This window comes from Muscardinus avellanarius (assembly GCF_963383645.1).
Source record: "Muscardinus avellanarius genome assembly, chromosome: 4".
Classification (NCBI taxonomy): Eukaryota; Metazoa; Chordata; class Mammalia; order Rodentia; family Gliridae; genus Muscardinus; species Muscardinus avellanarius.
In genome coordinates, this window is record NC_137789.1 from 162,456,429 (window position 1) to 162,470,165 (window position 13,737).

A 13,737-nucleotide genomic window follows, 5' to 3' on the forward strand; every position below is an offset into this window, starting at 1 on the left:
CAGATCTGACAGGGAGAGAGAAGGGGCCGGTCACCTGAGCAGCCCGGCGAGGGCCGGGGCCTCCACGGGGCGCTGTCCATGGCCTTCTGCTTCTGTTGCCGTTACCTGCACTAGGCCTTTGCTACCCTCAGTGTCTCCGTCCTTCTGTGAGCAACTCAGCAGCTGTTACCAGAAGCAGCTAGTGACCTGCGGACCCCAGACACACAGCGAGGCGTGGGGGGAGATACCCACCTCTTTTGCAGGGCCCACTCTTTTTAAACAGTTGAAATAAACATTTTTCACCAAAGGTCTCTAGTCTTGCTTCTGTGTTGTTGAATGTGGATGAGAAATGACCAACCATGAGTTTTCAGGGAGACGTAAAAGGTCTCAGAGTGCCGTAGAGGCAGAGTATGGGTCAGGTATAGCCCAGGCTGAGTCCTTGACCTGCATGGTTTTGAGAACATCCTTGGATGGACCTTAAGCCCCCAGCCTACAACTTCCACTGGGGTACAGTGCTGGGGAAGGGGTGCTGCAGGAAGACAGGCTGGCAGAAGGGCACAGGCCTGGCCAGCAGGTCTGAGGCCTCCTGTTAGGAGAGCACACAAGAAGCAAGTTAGGATGTCGGGGTAGGTGTGTGCAGCTTTGTTTTGGTAAAACCGGGGCTCTGGGTTAGCTGGGCAGAGGCCTGTCCCCACCATCGGGTGTCTGGGTGTTTCCAGTGTACCCCTTCCTGCATTACCTCACCACTTGTTGTGTTCCTGGACTTTGGGTCCAAACAGGTGGCATCGCTGGTGACTCCAGACACAGGTGAGGCCACCCTCGAAGCCTGCTGAGGGGCCTCCAAGATGACCTCAGATTCAGAGGAAACATCCCCTGGCTGTGCTGAAAACTAAAGCAGGATGTCCAGCGATCAAGAGAAAATAGCCGCAAGTACAGTCCTGGGGTAGGCGAAGATTGGGGGTGGGGATGGGTGTGGCCTCGAGAACTGCACCGCCAGGAGATGCACAGGGCACCTCTGTCCCGCAGGCCTCGGCCTAGCAGCTCCTGCCTCTGATTCCTGCTTGTCCTCCTTGCACAAGATAGTGCAGCCCCAGCAAGCTCTCAGTGTGGCTGGACGAGCCCTTTTCTTTTTTCTTTTTTTTTCTTTTTTTGCAGTACTGGGGGTGGAACCAAGGGGCATTCTACCACGAGCTATACTTTCAGCCCTATTTTTTTTTATTATTATTTATTTTGAAACAAGGTCTCACTGAGTTCAAAAGGACTCACTAAGTAGCTGAGGCTGTCCTCAAACTGTCTGTCCTAGGATCCAGTCCTAGACTGCTCCCTAAAAAGCTCTTTACTTTTTCTGTCTCTATTTTTCTCCTGACAGATGGAATGCAAAATTGATATTGCACATGCTACTGAAGTAGAAGGAATCCAGCAGCGTAAGTAATTCTAGATGGGCTGCTTCAGTCTCTCGGGAGATGCTCACGTCTCTGGCAGGATCTGGTGTGGGCTGCAGGTCATATGCAGATGCAAGCATGCCAGACTTCAGGAGAGATTGCATTCCTACATTGTGGTGGAAAGTAGGGTCACCATGCTTCCGTTTACATGAGCTATTTGTGTGATTTTTGGCTTTGGTACTAGGGATTGAACCCAGGGAGGGGCATTCTACTCTGAGCTATACCCCCAGCCCTATTTCATTTTTTGCTTTAAAACTGGGTCTGTGCCAGTTATGGTGGTGCATGCCTGTAATCCCAGTACTGAGTCTGAGGCAGGAGGATCACAGGTTCAAGGACAGCCTCAGCAATGTAAGGAGACTCTTAGTAACCTAGCAAGATTGTTTCAAAACAAAATAAAAGGCCTGGAGGTGTAGCTCAAAGATAGAATGCCCCTGGGCTCAATCCCTTGTACCACAAACAAAAAGTAGTGTCTTGCTAAATTGTTTGGGTTGGTCTCAAACCTGCAATCCTCCTGTTTCACCTTCCCAAGTACTGGGATTACCACGCCTGGCTGATACTCCTGTTTTTTTGTCTGGGAGCCCCTTTGTACTGGATGACCTTCTGGTTGGTGTATGCAGTCCTCAGACACACTAACTGCTAACAGGGCACAGTGGCAGCATTGCTTACAGGGAAACACTCCCCAGGGCTCCTCTCGGATCTGTTGCGCAGCCATCTCCCTGGGTGTCTCAAGTCTCCTTTCTCTTCTCCCATTTTGTGCCTTTCTTTGGATGGAGTGGGCCTTCCTCACCCTGTTATTTGGGGGAGCTAGGCACCTTCTGGCTATTATTCTGGTAGTTGTTCTAAAACCTTAACATAAGTACTTTTTCAGATCTAAGAACAATCCCCATATCCTTTCTCCCAACAAGGCAGGGGCTGTAGACTACTCAACCTTGCCTGTCACATCTCGGATACCATGATGGCGGTGTGCTCAGCTCCAGATCTTCTTCCGACTCCTGTCTGCTGTGCTCTGTGACTAGCCCAGAGTTGTCTGTCCTTGTTGAACATTTCTTCCTACTTCTCAGGCCCTTAGTTTCTTCATTTGTTTGTTTGGTACTGAGAATTGAATCCAGGGGAATTGTACCCCCAAGTAAACTCCAAGCCCTTTTTATTTTTTATTTTGAGACAGGGTCTCAGTCGTTGAGGGTGTAACTTAGTTGCTGAGGCTGGTCTTGAACCTGTGATCTTCCTGTCTCAACCTCCCAAGTATTGGGATTATAAGCATGTGCTTCCATGTCTGGCTCAGTTATGTAGTTCCATGTTTTCTACCTAAATTGCTGGATTTTTGTAATTTTGTTCATCAGTAGGAAGTAGGATTGCAGGATAATTTTTGTGAGCTATTGCAACTCTCCTGTGGGCGCCTACCAGTAGCCATTCTTTATTTTTTTTGGGGGGGGGGCTCTGGAGATGGAACCCAGGGGCATTCAACCTCCGAACTACAGCCCCTGCCCTATTTGTATTCTTTATTTTGAATAAAGAGGATCTCACTGAGTTGCAGAGAGCCTCACTAAGTACCTGAGGCTGGTTTCAATTCTGCACAGTCCTCCTGTCTCAGCCTCCCAAGTAGTGGGATATGAGCATGCGCCACCACGCTTTTCAGTGAAATACTGGGTGTGAGTTTAATTTTGCTCTTTTCCATGAAGGCAGTGGAGATTTTAATTACTTTAAAATAAGACCTGTATTTCAAGATAGAAATATAAAAGGGAGCTGAGAGTGTGTAGCTCAGAGGTAGCACACCCCTGGGTTCAATCCCCAGTACAGGAAGAGAGCAAGGGAAGGAGGGAGGAAAGAAAATGAGACCCTTTTGTAAACCTTCCTACTGAGGCAGAGCAGAAGATGTAGGAACAGAAGGGCTAGAAGAGGTTATCTATATAAAGAATGGAGATAGGAGAGTTGATAGATACAGGAATGACAGTGCAAGTTAATACAAAACTTCGGCTCCAGCCAGGCATGGTGGTGCACACTTGTAATCCCAGTACTTGGGAGGCTGAGATGGGAGGGTCGCAGGTTCAAAGCTAGCCTCAGCAGCTTAGTGAGGCTCTTAGCAACTTAGTGAGACCCTGTTTCCAAATAAAATATAAAATAGGGCTAGAGGGATAGCTTGGAGGTAGATGGCCCCTGGGTTCCATCCCCAATACCAAAAAAAAAAAAAGCTTCAGCCCAAGAGTGATCAAAGGGGAAAGGAGGAGGGAGCAGACAGGTGGCGCCAGTAGATTACAGGAGCCCACAGGGCTTTGGGATAACTATTTAAGGACTGAAACTGGGCAAAGACATTGGATCTCCAAAATCCAATTCTGACCAATCACAAAAGAGCAAATAGGGAGCCTTGAGGAGGGCTAAGAGCTTATCTCCCAAGACCATCAATAGTTACTCTTTTTGGGGCCCCTCCCTTCTGTATGAGGAGAGCTTTTTGTCTTCTGTCTTCCAAGACTTAAAATCTTTATATTCCTGTACCAATCCTATAGTCTGTCGACTTTATTCTTTAATTTTACAGGCCAAGGACCCAACAAGAGGAGAAACTTTGCACATCTGGCACCCCAGATGAGACCACAAGGAATAGGGCCTGGTGAAGGAAGAATTTGGTTACATCTTGACCCAAGCCCAGAGGCTCAGGGCTTACTCCACAGTGGGGCTATGGGGCAGGTGACTCAGACCTGTCTGGAGCACTGGTGGGGAGCCCTCAGAGGGAGGGTCACTGCAGCTCACAGAATTACTTACTTCTGCAATCCCTCTCACCCCAGTCCTGCCTCCTGCTTCTGGGGCTTCTCCTGAATACACATTAGTGAAAATTCAGAAGATCCACTCAAAAGGCAATTTACTGCAGTGCAGTTTTTTAGTAACTAAGACTGGAGCCGGGTGTGGTGACGCACACTTGTAATCCCAGCATTCAGGAGGCTGAGACAGGAGGATCACGGTTCTTGGTCAGCCTCAGCTACTTACTTAGTGAGGCCCTCCGCAACTCAGTGAGACTGTGTTTCAAAAAAAGAATAAAAAAATAGGGCTGGGGGAGTAGCTTGGAGGTAGATGCCCCTGGGTTTCCATTCATCTCCAGTACTGCCAAAAATAAAAAATAAAAGAATAAGACTTAAAGCAGCTCAAATGTCTCCAGTTCTAAACAGCCTGGGTGTTGAGAGCTGATTTGGGCATGGGAAGAAGATGTGGATCAAGGAAGCTAATGAAAATCCTCTAATCCTGAGGCTGAGCAAGACATGTCACTGCAGACACACGCCTCACACTTGCTGCAGCTTTGCTGAAAATCCTGGTGGTTTTTTAAGAACCAAGGAAGTTATTAAGGAATGCTAGGGTTGGTCTCAGGAGGCAACTTAAATAGCTTGAACATTAGTAAAAATAATAACCTCAATTAAGTGAAGCACTTCAATCTATATAAATACATAAGTTCACAGTAATTCTTTAAAAACAATGCCAGGCAAGATGGCATATGCCTGTAGTCCCAACTACTCAGGAGGCTGAGGCAGGAGGATTCCAAGTTAGAGACCAGCCTCAGCAACTTAGTGAGATTCTCGCAACCTAGCCAGAAAATGTAAAAATTATTTTTTAATTTTTTATTTATTTGTGTTACTAGGGATGGAACGCAGGGACATTCTACCTTCGAGCTATATCCTCAGCCCTTTTTGTGTGTGTGTGGGTCAGGGGCATTCTACCTCTGAGCTATACCCCTGCCCTATTTTTTTATTCTTTACTTTGAAACTGGGTCTCACTGAGTTGCGGAGGCCTCACTAAGTCGCTGAGGCTGGCTGTGAACCGCGATCCTCCAGTCTCAGCCTCCAGAATGCTGGGATGACAAGTGTGCGCCACCACGCCCGGCTCTCAGCCTTATTTTTTATTCTTAATTTTGAAACAGGGTCTCACTGAGTTGCAAAGGGCCTCACTAAGTAGCTGAGGCTGGCTTCGAACCCCAATTTTCCTGTGTCAGCCTTCCGAATGCTGGGTATACAAGCATGCGCCACCAAGCCTGGCAATTTAAAATTTCTTTATGGGGCTGGGATTGAGTCAGGCAGGCTGGCTCCAGCCATTGGAGGCGCTCTCAGACACCCTGGGGACTGCTGCAACCACTGCTTGTCCCCCAAAGGGTCTCCAGTTCTCCCAGGAGAACCTGGGTGTGCAGGAAGAGGAGGCCATGCCACAGGCCTCAGGAGAAGAGTAGGTCCCAGCTCTCGATTTCCATCATCGCCCAAAAACCACAGCACCACGGGGTCGTGTCCACGGTCACCATGGGGTCACCTCAGACTCTCCAGCCCCAGGAGGCCCCATACCAGTGCCAGCTGACTATCCACGCAGGGGGTGGGTGAGACAGTGGAGCCTCCAGCTTTGTCCTGCAAGGGGCCTTCATCGATGTTGCCTCAGGCTACACTGCTCTCCAAAGTGGCCCACCCGAGCCAGGCACAGTGGTGCAGGCCTGCAATCCCAGGCCTTGGAGGCTGAGACAGGAGATCACATACTAGAGACCAGCCTCAGCAATTCAGCAAGACCCTCAGTAACTTAGTGAGACCTTGTTTTAAAATAAAAAATAAAATAGGAAGCCGGGCGTGGTGGCGCACGCTTGTAATGCCAGCCTTTGGGAGGCTGAGACAGGATTGTGGTTCACAGCCAGCCTCAGCTACTTAGGCCCTTTGCAACTCAGTGAGACCCTGTTTCAAAATAAAGAGTAAGAAATAGGGCTGAGGGTGTAGCTCAGAGGTAGAAATGTCCCTGGGTTCCATCCCCAGTATCACAATAAATAAATAATAGGCCGGGGGTGTAGCTCAGAGGTAGATGCCCCTGGGTTAAATCCCCAGTAACACACACACATAATAAATCAATGTCCCACTGGACAAAGCTGCCAGAGTCCCACTACATCAGGCATTCTACTTGTGAGAGTGTGTGCCAGAGGTTTCAGAAAAATTGGGCAAGAACAAGACTTATAGTTACCAGGGGATGCGAGGCGTCCTGGGTTTGTGTAGCTGGGAGGGCTGGGTGGCATCCGGATACCTCAACACAGGGCCTGCTCTGGCAAAGGGTGGTCTGTGGCAGAGGCCAGGGGCTGGGGTCCCTGCCCTGACCCAGGGTCCTCCTGTGCCTCTGCTCCCTGAGGTGGGCAAGCACTGGGCTGCTAGAGAGGCGAGGCCAGCACGCTCGGCTCCTGGTGTCTGGTGTTAGGGTTAGAGCAAGTGCCACCAGCCCATGCTGTTTACTACTGAAAACAGTAAAGCTGCTAGTTGGACGTAGAAGGCTCGACTTGCTCCAACCTGAAAAGCTTTATTTCATACACCTGTGAATTTGATTTTTTTTGTTGTTGTTTTTGCAGGTCTAGGGATGGAACCCAGGGGCATTCTACCTCTGAGCCACACCCCCTGCCCTATTTTTTATTCTTTATTTTGAAACAGGGTCTCACTAAGTTGCGGAGGGCCTTACTAAGTAGCTGAGGTTGTCTGTGGACCATGGTCCTCCTGTCTCAGCCTCCCGAAGGCTCGGAGTACAAGCGTGCGCCACCACGCCCGGCTGTGAATTTCATTTTTAGATGCGTGAAAGAATTTGAGATTGTCTGACTACCTCTGTGACTCTGGCAGTCTCGGTGATGGTGTGTGGTATATGGGCACTTGTGCAGCCTTCCCTGGGTAGACTAGGTCCGTGCTGTCAAGGTTTGAGGAGCCCAGGGGAGATCACTAGCAATGCACTGCTGCGCCATGAGAAGCAGACAAGGTCTGAGCCTGGATGTAGTGACGCCCAAGCATCTGTTCTTGTTGTTGTTTTGTTTGTTTGTTTGTTTGTTTGGTACTGGGGATTAAACCTGAGGACATCCTACCTCTGAGCTGCACTCCCAGCCCTATTTATTTACTTATTTATTTATTTATTTATTGGCACCAGGGATTAAACCCAGGGACAGTCTACCTCTGAGCTGTATTCTCAGCTTTACTTTTTATTCTTTATTTTGAAACAGGGTCTCACTAAGTTGCAGAGGGCCTCAAGCTGAGGCTGGCTGGGAACCTGCAGTCTTCCTATTTCAGCTTCCCACATACTGGGATTACAAGTGTGAGAGCCATGCTCGGCCCAGCATCTGTTCTTGAATGTGGCACAAGAAAAACATTTGGGTTTTGTTCCTGATTGGTAGCCCCTAAGGCCCTGGAGTTCCCTTTATATTAGGAGTATCTTTGACTTTTAGTGACAGTCCTTTGGACCATACCACTAGGCCTGAACTTGTGCTGGTGAGGTGATGTGGGCTGGCCCCTCGACAGCTTCAGGAGGGGGATGCTCACCAAGGAGACCAGAGAGTGAGAGCTGAGCCTGCCCTCCACCCTGCAGGACAGGTGCTGGAAGAACTGGGCCCTGCCTACCCCCACCCAGCCCCATAGGCTCCTCAATGTGGTACCCCCAAGGTGTAGCCTTTAAAATAAACCAGAAACAATAAGCCTAAGATAAAATGACAGGGGTCATTGTTTTGTACTGAGCTCCTACAGGCCTGCTAAATCAGAATGGAGCCACCCACTCTAAAGCATCACATGCCCAACCCAAAGGAAGCTGTTGTCTGACCTGCCCAGAAGCCAGAAGAGATGGCAGGCCAACTTCCCAGACAGGCCCACTTCAGTCTGCAGGGCAGGGGCTTTCCCTCTGCTTTAACCTTACACTAAGGTAACCTGAAGGAGCTAATCCGCTGTTTTCCTCTGTGCTGCCCCTACCTACAAGGACAGTGACTGAAATGCCGGTTCCATTGGTTTTGCTTTCTCCTGCCCTCTGTCTGTAGCGCCAAGGCCTCTCTGCCTGACCCACTGGAACATTCCTGGCTTAGAGTCAAGTGCTGCTGGATTCTGGAAAGGCAAATAAAGCCAATTAAGATCTTTAGCTAAATTTGATGTAATTTTGTCTCTTGACATATGTAAAGTGCTTTCCTGAGTGCTAGTATTCATTCTAGAGAATTACCAAGCCTAAGGGGTTGTAGGAGTGCCTGAATTTGTAGCCAAGATGGACTGAAGAGCAGGTGGCTGGGGATCCTAGGCTCGTGCTGGTGTGAAAAGGGGCGTATTGTGGGGCCAGCCGGTGACCTGTGGGGCTGCACTGGCTCCGGGAAGTCAGTGGCAGAGGGACAGGACTCCAGCTGCTGTCAGAGAATTAGCTATTGTTGGAAAAGAGCCCTCCAATTAAATGTAAGAAGGAGAAATAAGAAAAGCACATGTATTTATTTTTGGAAATAAACATAGGAAAGTTAAGCCAGAAACTAATAATATTAATTTCTTTCAGGGAGAAGGTGGGGATGGGGGGGAGGGGATATCTTATCGGAGTCACCTTTTGTATAGTTTTGCCTTTTGGAACTATGTCAAAGTATTACATACTTAAAATAAGATTATAATTAGTAAGTAGGGAGGGGCCCTAAAATGGAGTGCAATCAGTAATAAACCTGTCACTGTATTTCAAATTAATCATGTAATCTCACTGATGTGGAGAAAACAACTGACCCAAGTGACCTTTGAGCGCACACTTAAACTCTGTGCCCTCAGATAAAGAGTGAAAGGGCTCTCAGCAGATGCCAGACTAGCCTGGAGGCTGCTTCTGTGTGGTTTGGCTTACTGATTTCAATGTATCTTAGGACTGAGCAAATGAAGGGAATTATGGGGGAAGACGAATAAACCCTGAGGTTCTGCAATGAATTGCAAGTGTCACATGAACGCCAAGATTTTTACATATGTGTGTGCCTGTGTGCCCACAGAGACACAAGTGCGTGTGGGGCGCGGGGAGGGAGAGGGCGCTCCCGCGCAAGCGCACATTTTCGGCTTGGGTTCATTCTCATCCAAATCATCTGCTTCATACAGATAGAGGGCCTCCCGAGACATCCACTGGCCCTCCCCCATGCTGGGGCCTACTCTCCACTCAGGACATGCCGGCCACTTCTGCTTCCCCTGGCCCCAGAGCAGTCCAGGCTCTGTCATGGCCCCTAACTCCCCAGTGGCCCCCGGCCTGAGCTCATCTCCAGCCAGGTAGGATGTCTGGGCCCAAGATGGAAGCATCTGAGAACAGGTACTCAGATGTATGGGATGGAGGCCACGGACCCAGCCAGCCAGGTTGGGGACAGGGCTGGGGATTGGCAGAGCTGCAGGCTGTGCTAGAAGGGGCTGGGTGTGAGGGGCTCTACGCAGTCCCCCAGACAGCCCACCTCTTGTCTAGTTCCAGAACTCAGGTGCTGGAGAAGGGAGCTTCCTGGCCGGAGGGCAGAGCTCAAGCCCTGAGCGGTCCTAGGCCCCACAAGGTCAGCAGGCCCCACTAAGCACCCACTCACTTCTTCACCAGTGATTCATGCCAGCAGGTGATTTGTCTGAGGGAGGAACCCAGTGCGGATGCTTCCAGGACCAACCCAGAGGAGCCCCAGCTTCCTGCAATGGGGAGACTATGGGACCAGCCTCAGCACCTGGCAGATGGGTCTGAGCAACAGTCAGAATCAACCCAAGACTTCAAGACCCTGTGGGTGGATGTGAGCTCCTCCCATTGTGGCTGGCTGGGATGGCTTGATCAGGACATGAGCGCACAAGCAGGGCTACAGCCCCATGGAAGCCTCCAGCCTTGCAGGAAGGCTGGAGGGCCATGGGCTTCCTCGTTCATCAGCGTCCTGCCTCTCCAGTTACTCAGCCCCACGAGCAAGATCCTTCAGAGGTCCCACCGGGCCCAGGAACACGATGACGGCACCTGCCCACATAGGCTGGGCTCAGGAGAAAGTCCAGCGTGTAAGGACTTGCAGGAGACACACGAGACCCAGGTAGACATGAATCTTTACTTACAGAAAAGCGACAGAGCCAGGGTCCTGCCAGGGCGGGGGCTTCAAAGGAGTGCTTGGGGGTAGGGGCACAAACACCGGGTAAGAAAGCTTGGGGCGATGCGCTGGTCACAGGAGCTGGCAGTGGAGCAGGGACGCTGCAAAGACAGGGTGTGAGGCTCAGTAGAAGGGGCAGGAAGACGGGGCCAAGGGGACCCTCTTCCCAGTGTCCTCTGCCCCGGACCCTGCCCCTGTGTCCTGTCCCCTGTTATGTGCGGCCACTCTGCCCCGCTTCCCTGCATCCCCACAAGTGCTCGGTTGGGGCTGGGGGGGCATGGTAAGCGGTGGGGAGAGAGGGGCAAGGAGGGGGGTCCCGGGCTCTGAGGAGGGGCGGGAGGCAGTGGAGCTGGCCAGTGCCTAAGAGCAGCTGACACACCTACCCGCAAGGGGCGGAGCGCGGTCCTCACTGGGGGGCTGAGGGCACTGCACTGACCGCAGCCTTGTGTGCCTCCTCCTCTCCCTCAGCCGTGGGCTTTCCTGTTGGCTCCACAGTCGCTGTGGCTGCCGCGGCCGCCTGGGTGAACCCCTTGCGCACCTCCTTGGTGCGGTAGTTGTCTTCCCAGGGCATAGGCATCTCCGTGCTGTGCTTGCGGGTCATCGGGTAGGCCCCAATGGCCGCCAGGATGCCACGGTGGCGCTCGGGGTCCATTTCAGTGTAGTACATCTCCAGGGTCAGTGGAGTGCAGATCTTGTGCTGTGGAAGGAAGCCAGTACGGGGAAGGGGGTATTGCTGACAAAGGCCAGCCTCCAGGTGAGGCTTCATGGAGAGCCCCAGGGCCGGTGAAGGGGAAGGGGTTCCCAGTGAGGGGCATCAGCTGGAGTGCCTGGAGGCTGCGGGAGCACCAGAGTGCTCTGTCTCCACTGTCCCCTGCCTGGCCCGACCCCGGCCCACAGCCTTACCCGCAGTAGGAAGCCATCCGGGCAAGAGAACTGGTCATACCAGATGGCCTTGTACATTATCAGCACGCAGCCCAGGAGTGCCATGACGAAGGCGATCATCCTGGCCGTGGGCAGCTGCAGAGGGAGAGAAGCACCCACTGTTGGTGCCAGGCAGGGAACTAGCCCAGCCAGCCTCCTAGGGGAAGCCCCATAGGGGCTGGGGCTGTGCACAGGACTGCCAGCCTAAGTCTTGGTGCTTTCCCCATAGGTGAGTCCTAGGGCCAGGTGTCCAGGAGCCACTTCTCGGGTCTGGGTGTTGCTGGAGGCCCTCCCCTGGGATTGTGCACCAGATATAGCGCATGTGGCCTTTGACCCAGCAGGGGCTTGTAGGAACTTGTCCAGCAGCTTTCCTGTCAACATGGTGCCCATAGAGGCTAGTGGCCAGATAGCCAACTGTTGGATGCTCTTAGGACCATCTCTAGGTACAGTAAGAATGACCTCATACAGCCTAGGCACTTGTGGGAGGTGTGGCCCAGCCTCAGTGCATCTGTGGGGGCACTTTCATTAAAGAAACAGGGTTAGCAGAGAAGGAACAGATGCTACTTCTGAAAAATAAAAGGCTTTAGGAATAGTCCACTAAAAAGTATTACTAAAGCCATCATTAGTAAAAGTTAAGATTAGAAGAAAATGAGAAGCCAGGTGTGGTGGCGCACACCTGTAATCCCTGTATTTGGGAGGCTGAGAGAGGAGGATCACAGGTTCTCAGCCAGCCTCAGCAACTTAGTGAGGCCCTGTTTCAAAATAAAAAAATAAAATAGGGCTGGGAATTTAGCTCAGAGGTAGAATGCCTCTGGGTTCAATCCTTAGTACAAAAAAAAAAATGAAAATGAGAAATGTTTGCCAGATGTGCTGCAGAAAAGTTAATGTCTTTATTACACAGAAATCCTGAAAGTCTAAATAAAAAACTGTGGCCCCTGGGGAGCTGTTGCTTCTCTGGAAAAGAACTGGCTGGGGGCTCAGGAGCAGTGCTCTCCGGCAGCCTTGGAGGAAGGCTGGTATATGGCTGTGGGCCAGCCTCTTCCTGGGATGACCCCTGCCTAGCTCTCCTCCTGAGTGGACGCAAGGGGACTCGGTCCTGCCAGAGCCAGGCAACTGCAGCCTCGTCCCTCTACTGCTCCCTGTCCCAATTCCCCACAGCAATGGGGGTTTGGTTACCCTTCGCCCTTCTTCAGGGTGGTTGCAGGCCAGCTTTTGTCCTTCCAGGTCTGAGAATGTCTTCAGCTGGTCCACAGAGGACAATTGGTACTCTGTCTGCGTCTTGATGACCACCTGAGGAAAGAGATGGTCACAGGCTTATGGGGCAGCTGGGTAAGGACTCAGACAGTCCTAAACTGAGGGGGCTGGGAGCCAGGGCCTACGGTGTGGCTGTAGAGTGGACACTGGGCCAGGCAGCTGAGCTCAAGCCAAGCATGGTGGGTGCTGCAAGTCTGCTGGGGGCCATGGTAGCCTGGGGCCTGGCCAGGCCCCTGACCAAGCTGGTACCCTGAGGGTGCTGGGAGGAAAAGATCCAGAGAGCAGTTTGGTGAGTCGGATTGCCAGATTTAAATTTAAGAGGCACAGCTTCCCCTTTGGTGGCTTTACAGCTTGGCCCCTCCTCCAGGAAGTCTGTCCTGACTTCCCTGCCAGCTCTCACAACCCGGAGGTCCCTCTGACAGAGAGTGCAGGCAGGGGCAGCTCTAAGCTCTGTGTGTGCCCAAGAGACAAAGGCTGGGCCTGCTTGGAGCGTCCACTGCTATAGTAGGCGTGGATGAAAGCCTACTCAGCCTGCTGGAGAGCTGCTCTCAGCCCCTAGGACAGCATGGGTGGGTGGTGCTGGGAGGCCCCACGCTGAAGCCCCCCACCAATAGCGGGGCCCCTGGTTTTTATCTGGGGTGGCTGCTTCTGTCCTGCAGGCTTGGAGCTCCTGGGGCTGAGTCTGAGCTAGGCTTCAGCTGCTTGCTGTTTGGCTTCCCACTGTGGTCTGCTGAAGGTCCACCTTATGTTGGTCACTTGCCCAAGGACCCCATTTCAGGCCTGATTGGGGACTGTGCCAAGCAGGAGAAGGGTGGGAACTGTACTTGCAGGTCCCCGCTGGAGTGCATCCTGCTGGGTGCTCACATGCTCAGGTGTCCTCTGGCACTCTCCATTTTCAGATAGGGAAGGGGTGTGAATGTGAGGGAGCTGACCAGGAGGTCACTTTGCCTATGTTTGGCTGGGGCTTTGGCCCAGCCTGACCCTTGCTCCTCAGTGTTTTGGAGGAAGCCACATCTACATAAACCTCACCACACTCTGTTGTTCCCAGGCAAACTGGAGAAGTTGCCTCTGTGCTGGCCCAGGCTGCTCACCTGGTCAGTGAATGGTGGCTGGAGCCGGCTGACATCCAGGGGGCTGATCAGAGGGACACTGTCTGTAGCAGACCCATCCTGGTCCCCAGGGTCTTTGCTCGGCTTCCCCGAGAAGCTATAGCCCAGCTTCACCATGGTGAATGGTATTCTTGTCCTGCTCCAAACACAGACAGGGTCATTGCCCACGGGCCATCATGTGGGCAGCCATGCTGGCTGGTCT

The 13,737-nt window shown here is 52.0% G+C and overlaps 1 protein-coding gene across 1 annotated transcript; it reads right to left on the minus strand.

The window, feature by feature from the left end:
• Positions 1-10,657: 10,657 nt before the first annotated feature.
• CALY (calcyon neuron specific vesicular protein) lies at positions 10,658-13,652 on the minus strand (the record flags this gene model as incomplete). The annotated part of the gene is made up of 4 exons (XM_080695115.1): positions 10,658-10,948; positions 11,155-11,268; positions 12,349-12,462; positions 13,518-13,652. The coding sequence occupies 4 exons, from the start codon at positions 13,650-13,652 to the stop codon at positions 10,658-10,660; spliced, it is 654 nt and encodes a 217-aa protein (XP_080551241.1).
• Between the last annotated feature and the right edge of the window lie 85 nt (positions 13,653-13,737).